Raw genomic sequence first — 8,257 nt, 5'->3', positions numbered from 1 at the left:
GAGGGGGAGTAGAGGGCCTCAAGAGTCTTCACTACTGGGGAAAGGAGAGTTATCGGGCGATAAGACTCCCCTTGGTTGGCGGGTTTCCCACGCTTCAGTAGTGGGACCACTCTCCCTAATTTCCACTTATCAGGAATGATGAGAGTGGCCATGGAAAAGTTAAAGACCTTGGTGAAATATTCTACTCCCAATGGACCCAGCTTTTCCAACATCAGCATCTATATTAAGCTTATCTGATTGCAGTATTTTGGCATGTCCGAAGCTTGATCCGCTGCGAACCACTAGTTCTAGGCAACTAGGCAGACGCAGCATAATTCAGAGCCAACCGGCCAATTGCTTTAAATGTCGCACCATTTCTTTGTCGCTTGCCCAAGTACTACCGGCAAGCGTTTTGAAGACTTTGTTATGGCTTTGGATTTTAATAGCAACTGCGATTGTGTGCGCAGAAATGGAGAGCAAACTATCGAAGGTAACTCCCAAAATTTTGTAGTTCTTTACTGTCGGTATTGGTGTGTCATCGACTTTGATGTTTTCAAATGTTTGTTGTTTATGATTAACAACAATAAATATCGGATATGAATCGTTGTATGCCCTATGAAACACTTGAATGATTTTAAAGGGAATTTCATAATATGTTTTTTATTAGTTTTCCTTGCATACAATAACTTTATTTTTCATTCATATATTACTGTACTTTACTAAAACTAAGGTTCATATTTTATATATTTATTATATATAGTATATAGCGTTATATCGTTTTAATTCAATTCGTGAGTTTTTGATTTTCTTTGCTTGGCTTCTAGTGATGTTTCGTGTGTAAAATGAAAAAACCAATGGGTTCTTATTCCAAATACAAAGTGTTATAAAGCAACAAAACTAAAAAAAGAACGAAAATAAGAACTATTCTGCATACTTTTAAGTTGGTTCTTGACGCGTCGACCAATGAAATTTCATTATAAAAACTTGTACAACTTGATAATAGGTATGTTTTAGGAGCAATTCAACAAAACTTAATATTGAGCAAAACTTAAGTCAATGTAACTTTGTAAATGTAGTTTAAAAACTTAACAATGGAAGATCATTTCATATTGCAGCTTCATGTTGTGGAATTCGCCTGACGTTGATCATTTTGATTCCTACACACTTTACTGTGTCCGTCCTTCCAGTGACGTGACTGGCAAACTTGCGAGCAATAGGCGGCACGGAAGCAACACAAATATATTGCTTCATTGAGACACCAATAGCACTACAAAGATTTTAAGCAATAACATCATTTATATTGTGGATTAATTTTATTACTCATTCATTTACCCATTGCTTTCGCTTAAGGATTTTCTTTTCATGTTCGTGTTTTTTAATTGATTCCTTAAGCTTATCTATATTTGCAAGCAACTTTGCATTTTTCCTCTGTGTGTCTGCCACCAATTTTAAGGCATCATCAAGCTGACTCTGCACCTGAAATGAATAAATATTTAACTTATGTCAGAAAACAATTTACTGACATGTCATTTCATCTACTTGTTTAAGATCTGCCGCATTTACTAAGGTATTGGTGGAACGCGTTGCTCGTTTTGCTGTCTTTCTTAGATTGAATGGATCCCTTTAAAAATATTTATCAAATAGTATTATTCTCGGAAAATGTAAAAAGCAAGTAAAAACCTTTTTCTCCTTAATCTGGTTTCTGTATAATTTGGAAACCCGTGTTCATAAAGCATCGGCGGTTCGAGGTTGGACAATAATGAAACATCGTTCGAGTTATCGAAAAAAGCATTCATTCTTAGAGTTGGCACTGTGTTACAAATCGTTTGTCGACGCATTGGCGGCATTCTTCCTTTGTTTGTGTTAATCATGAATTGATCTGCTGTTCTTTGTAAAGCATTTCTTATAATTTGCTCCATTTCTGTTTTGTCTGCATGGAACGAAAATATGCTAGGAGGATATGCTGACAGCACCTGATGAATACGCAGCTCCTCTAGAGCTTTTTTAATAGCTGGTTTATTACCAATCTTTAGCGACTTGATATCTGTGTCGATCGGGCGTATTAAACGTGACTCTATAAGAGCGCGCGAATGATTGCCGCCGAAGAAACGGACGTCGTATTTATTGTTTGGCAGAAGACGTATAACTTTAGCCGGCCAATAAGGAAACCCGCTATGTTTGGCAAAAACTAATTCGTGACGTTGGATGCATGGTTTAGCAAACCAGACACTTGAATGTTTTTCGTGCGAATGCCGAAAACAGTCTGGACAGCGGCGGATCTCTGCCAAATCGTATGCAATATCACGCACCATCCACTTTGTAGCCTCCATTTCCGTGCCATTAGCTACGGAGTATATTTTAAATAAGAATTTTGTATTATATTGAATTAGAAGACTCACGTCCAAAAAATAACCCAATGTTATGCTGCAGGTCCAGTATGTCCACAAGAAACTCGGTCAATAGATTATACCTCAACGATTTAAGTTTAGCTGCAATGTCGTCAAGATTTTTTTCGGGGAACTTAAAGAGTAATTTTGAAACAATCGTTGCACATTGACTAGGCAATTTTATTGACTCGAAATAGCTCAACACATCATGTGAGACCTGTTGTGGAATTAATGAGAGTTAAATACTTTCTAATTAATTATAAAATAACTTCAATTAAGATTAAAAATAAGAAGTTGAAAAATCTGTTAGTACTCACCCAGGAGCGGTTACGTTCGAATGTAAAACCGATTAGAAAACATAGTTCGTCCGGTTGCATATTCGGCGGATGGCGAAGCTCTGCTGTTTTCAACAATCGGCAACAAGTACATAAATCTAAATCAGACTCCATTTCTTCACTTTGACAAATCTCACTTTTATACGAAATATTTGACGTGATGGTGCGTCGCCGCTTTCGTGTGGGTGGGCGGACTTCGCCCAAACAAACCACTTCTACTTTGGTTTTTGACTCCGTATCAAACTCTTCCGCATACATTTTGTTGTTGCTATTTAACTTGTTGCAAAACGTTGAAGAATTCGTGGTATTTCTTGGTTCATTTTCAACCCTGTGAAACACTGCTTGTACAGGTGATGAGGTGCTGTCAACAGTAACTTCCTCTGTTAATCGTTGTTGTCTCCAACTATTTGTTGAACTGGGGTCTAGTTGCAACAAAGAAGATGAGGCACGCACATCACTCTCATAATCAAAAGATGTAGAGCCTTGGGCTGTACCTTCAGCATCCGAGTCAGTGTCAGTGTCTGAACTGAAGGCGGGTGGTCGATTTTTTTGGGTCTTACCTGAAGGTACCGGATAGTTTGGTCTTTCTGGATCTTTGCGATAGCATAACCGATGAAATGAGCGCGGACATTGTCGACAGTGCGTCAAGGAACCAGGCAAATGACACTCGAAGCAGTAGAAGTCATGTGAAAAATCATTCTATGAAAAGAAAAAAAATTTAAAACATTTATCAACTTTGGTTTAAAGTATGATTTCTTTATTTAAAATACCTTAACTTCATCAATTTTTGGTAATCGTAATAATCGCGGAACACGCGATGATCCTGCGTTATTTTGAAATGCCGGTCTGAGTATTCCATCTTGTAAAGCATTTTGAACAGTTTCTGAGGCTAACGCTATATTTTTCAGAAAAATATCGATTTAAGGAAAGAGTTTCCAACAATCAAAGTGTATTTACATTTTTCATAGCTTCCCAATTCCACAAGCACACGGACAAGCTCTTCAACTTGCGAAGAGTCCGAGCCATCTGATCGAAGCAATGACAGAAAGTATCGTATGCAATCTGGTTGTGCTTTCCGAGACATTTGCAGACAATTTTCTGTCCGGTGCATTTATTATTATTTCTTAATTGCGCATTACACTTAAAATAAATTATTGAACGAATCAACTGCCTTAAAAAAAAAGAAAGTGAGTATCACAGCCCAATGTGATGTTTATAGGATTTACAAATTTGCAAAACATGTAAAGATTCCAACGATACATCGATATATCTAAATTATCGACACATTGGTGAAAAATATTTGATGTTGTTAACACATAAATATCGATGATGTTATTTTTTCGTATCATCGAAATTTAAAGAATTATATCAAGGGTAATCTGTACAAGGTGATCATTAGGGCAACAAAACATTTCATGTATTTTTGTGCAATTTAGCGGTTTAGTGGAACAATTTCATACAGAATGTGGCAATACTGCTGTTTCCGTGGCGCCGCAATATAATGGCGGATTCTTATAGAAATCGACAAAAGAAAACGAAATGATGGAGTAAACTTTTTTGATATCTCACTTAGTTTTCGAGATATTAAATATGAAAAATAAAATATAAAAGTAAAAATGTTTACTTCTTTTCGCGTGGGTCGCCTTCCGCCGCGCTTCAAAAAAATAGCCTTCATCAGTCCAACTCCGGCTACGCAATCCACAGTACTTTTACGTAGAACTCCTTTCCGTCCATTTTTCCAGCCGTTTTTTTATTCAATATTTCGAAAACTAAGCGAGATATCAAAAAATTTTACTCCTTCATTTCGTTTTATTTTGTCGAGTTCTATAAGAATCCGCCATAAGATTGCGGCCCCACGGAAACAGCAGAATTCCCCAGAATGTAAACATCAAAATATGACAAATAGTGACATATGGAGCGGCCGCTTAGGCACTGAGAGTCCCTCTCTCGACGGTGCGGGCAACACTAACTAAGCTTCAGCGCTTAGCGTGCGTGTGCATCACGGGGGCGATGCGGACCGGCCCTGCCGCTGCGATGGAGGTGATGTTTGAGTTGACACCGCTTCATTTAGTTATTCGGCAATAAGCCAAGCGTACCATGCTGAAAATTACTAGACAAGGCTTCGGGAGAGGAAAAATGATGTTATATAAAAACATGAAAGTGCTCACTAAAGTAATTAAATTCGAAAAGAAGTTCAGAATTGAACTAAACAATAAGCTAAACGGAGTAGACCTGCATTTGAAAATAAACTCGTGTGCACTGCTGTGAGTGTGCCTGCACTGCTGCACAAATGGCTGGAAGACCCCAGAAGGCATAGGAGCTGGAACGGCCCCAGAATCAAGCGCTCTGTACCGATGGGTAGTTTTTCAAGCATCTTTCAAGCGGAGATGTATGCAATCTGTGTATGTGCAGAGATAAACTTAGACTTAGAATTGCCATTCTGAGTGACAGTCAGGCGATATTCATGGGTCTATCGTCCTGAGAGATAAAATCCTCACTGGTCCTTGATTGTATCGAGAAGCCTAATCTACTAGGAACGCACAATTGCATCCGGCTAATTTGGGTTCCAGGACACAGGGGTTTAACTGGGAACGAAATAGCAGACACATTGACGAGAGAGGCTAGGCCTCGCCCTTAATAAAACCCGAGTCATTCCTTGCTATCGGACAACACACCATAAAAGAGAAGCTTAGGGATGAAGAGCTAGGGCTAAGGGGGGAGTGCTGGCACCCAACTATGAGGTTAGGGAAGGCGAAATCCCTAATGGGAGGGTACAACCCAAACAGGTTTAACAAACTCACTTCTTTTTGAGAGATTCCCCCAGCATTCTATGTCGTAGAGCACCGAGACTTGAGCATTCACACAGGCAGTGAAAGACTGTTTCTTTAGATTCTTCTCGTTTGCAGTTTCTGCATCAATCGTTGTACGACCACCCCACCGGTTATTGTTGACGTAATGTTGAATATGGCTTTCTTAAGAACTCGTCAGTTCTAGCCACATTCGTTTAGTTATTTTGCAGGTATTCGTGTTAGTCCATCTGTCAACGGCCTGCTTCTGGAATAGCGAGAAGATCTGCCTTTTGCGCACTCCTTGGGACAGCCTTTTTGCACTACTTCGGATTCGTTATAGGATGCCCCCTGTCTTACCAGTTCATCAGCTTTCTCATTTCCTACCCCAGTACCCATGGGTACCCAGATGAGAGTGATGTCTGTCGTGCGCGCTAATGCATTAAATTCTTCTTGGCATTGTCTGATGCTTTTTGAATTGGTTATAGGTGACTTTAAAGTTAAGTTACAAGCAGCCATTTGAACTATCTGAAAAAAAACATACTTCCGATAGTTGTTGTGGATGATTTCTAATTATCCTGCAAGCTTCCCTTATTCCAAGAACTTCGGCTTTAAAGATACTATTTCAGTATCTGGATGAGGTACTGTGATGAGTAGAGGGCACACAAGACCTTGAGGTCAAAATGCAAAGCTCATAAAGAATCAAATCTAATTTAAAAAAATCGAATAACGCAATAATAGGAAAGCAGATTACTTTGATTCAATTACCGAAACGCAAGAAAAAAATTAACTGTTCTAACAACCCCTTGTAACTCTATTGTAAACACGAAGTTTACTATGCAACTAATTTTGTTTTCATTCAATGTTTATGGACATGCAACCTATTTTTCAAAAAATTGGCTGCACTTTGACTAAATTTGTTTTCAATTTTGAAAAATTTGTCGTACTGTTGACATTTTGACAGTTCGTTCTTATATATAAGCAGAATGAGAAAAAGAGAAAGCAGAAAAGCAAATGACCAATAAAGCTCTGAGTTTCTTAAACACTTCAATCTGAATGCTTGGTAGTTTTTTATAAACAGAAAATCTTCAGCTCGAGCTTGTGGTGAAATTTTAGACTTAAAAGATGTTTACATGGTTCAACTTTCACAGATGATTTGCCGAATGAGAAGTCGATTTGATAGGTTCGATTTATAGGAGTTAGTCTTCTAGCCGCTATAGGCTAGACAGAGCCACTAAACAACAATATTGTAGTCTTATAATAAAACTAAAAGTTATGGGTATACTCGTACATAACATATATGTATACATGCATGTTAACACAGTTATACCATTTTGGTTTTGAACTTGCAACAAAGGAAATTTCAGTTTGAATTAATTACCACTGAATTGCATTTACTAAATACATTTTATTATTTCAAATCACTTATTTAGTATTTTTGTTTTATTTTTCCTCAACCTTTAACAGAACAGAAGAAGAAGCAAAAAATTATTACACAAATTTCGTCACATCCGTCGGCTGCATACCAATGGCGCCCGCCAAAGAATTATAAGAGATCAACGCACTTTTTGAAAAATTCCTAAAACAATAAGCTGCGCTTGGTAGTTTCAGGTAACAGTGCAGAAGTTCGGTGGCCAATACGAGTATGTCCAATGATAGTTTCTTGTTAGATATTACTTATCTGCAGCGATGCTTCTCCAACGAGAAATGTGAATACCACACTTACAGGTTTGAGTGATAGTCAAAAAGTTGATCAGTTTTGACCAAAAAGTAAATTGGCCACAATATCATTCATGTTCAACGGCAAACCTGCTTTCAAACGAAATCTGTGAAATTGAAAAGACAGAAGGCTAACTCTTGACGCAGGCAAAGATGTGGAAGTGACGGGAAGAGCCACCAGACTGCACTGGTACATGGTATCGCGGATGTAGACTGACTACTCTGTTTTCTTTAGACTCTTTGAATTGCTTTAAGTCATTAGCCAGGTTGCTTGCCTAAGACAATACATTCGGTAGCCCTAAGGCCCTTTGTGATACGGGCATTTGATTTCCATCCCCTAACTAAGTTGCTTAAACCACTTAGATCTTTTGAAGAAGGGTGCTAGTCCCTCTAGAGAAACATTTTGCACATTTCCCAGGTTTTCAAAGAAATAATCGTCAAGTTATTTGGCATGGCTTCTTTGAAGTGCAGGACATTCACAGAGGAGGTATTGTATCGACTAAATTCCTTCTTCATCTCCAACACTCCTGCAAAAGCCATTGTGAGTACACCCACTCTACTGGCTAGGCTGCCAATAGAGCATTTATCCGTTATAACATCTTTGAGGGCGCTGGTAGTTGATCTGTTGCATCCAAGCAAGACGTTTTGTCCTTTTTTAAGATTCAGTTTTGACCAGAGCGCTTTGGATATATAGCAGTTAGTAGTCAGAGACCACCTTCTATTAGTTTCCGCGATTATGCTCAAGTCAACCGCAACGCTAGTTCATTTAGAGGAATGCTCATGTCCTCTCCTACTCGCTGAAAGTCAAACTCAACGCATTTCCTTGCACATTCATCCGCTCTTTCATTTCCCTCCACCCCAGAGTGGCCGTCAGCATATTAATCAACCTCTCGCATTGACTGTGGTGTGTGGATAGCCAAGACTTATTGAAAAAAAAAATTATTGAAAATTATGCACAATCATTTTCCTTACACTTTTGTACATTTTGAATCAATAATTGGGTGGGCTTAGCATTTAATCACCATTGCAGAAGCCCTAGCGATCTTTCAGA

General features: G+C 38.5%; 1 protein-coding gene across 3 annotated transcripts; it reads right to left on the bottom strand.

The window, feature by feature from the left end:
• Window positions 1-608: 608 nt before the first annotated feature.
• Window positions 609-3,950, bottom strand: LOC128858692 (zinc finger MYND domain-containing protein 11). Of its 3 annotated transcripts, none has more exons than XM_054095160.1 (9): window positions 3,659-3,950; window positions 3,472-3,596; window positions 3,262-3,400; window positions 2,684-3,195; window positions 2,379-2,583; window positions 1,660-2,323; window positions 1,519-1,600; window positions 1,312-1,455; window positions 609-1,246 (listed from the first exon to the last, which is right to left on the bottom strand). In XM_054095160.1, exons 1-9 carry the CDS (start codon window positions 3,810-3,812, stop codon window positions 1,097-1,099), a joined length of 2,175 nt encoding a protein of 724 aa, XP_053951135.1. In that variant the 5' UTR covers window positions 3,813-3,950; the 3' UTR covers window positions 609-1,096. The 3 variants fall into 3 exon arrangements, with proteins under 3 accessions (XP_053951135.1, XP_053951136.1, XP_053951134.1); XM_054095161.1 differs by having other exon boundaries at window positions 2,684-3,123; XM_054095159.1 differs by having other exon boundaries at window positions 2,684-3,400.
• Window positions 3,951-8,257: the final 4,307 nt, after the last annotated feature.

This window comes from Anastrepha ludens, chromosome 3, assembly GCF_028408465.1.
Source record: "Anastrepha ludens isolate Willacy chromosome 3, idAnaLude1.1, whole genome shotgun sequence".
Lineage (NCBI taxonomy): Eukaryota > Metazoa > Arthropoda > Insecta > Diptera > Tephritidae > Anastrepha > Anastrepha ludens.
The sequence above is the reverse complement of the archived record's forward strand: the minus strand, read 5'-3'. Positions and strand labels throughout refer to the sequence as shown.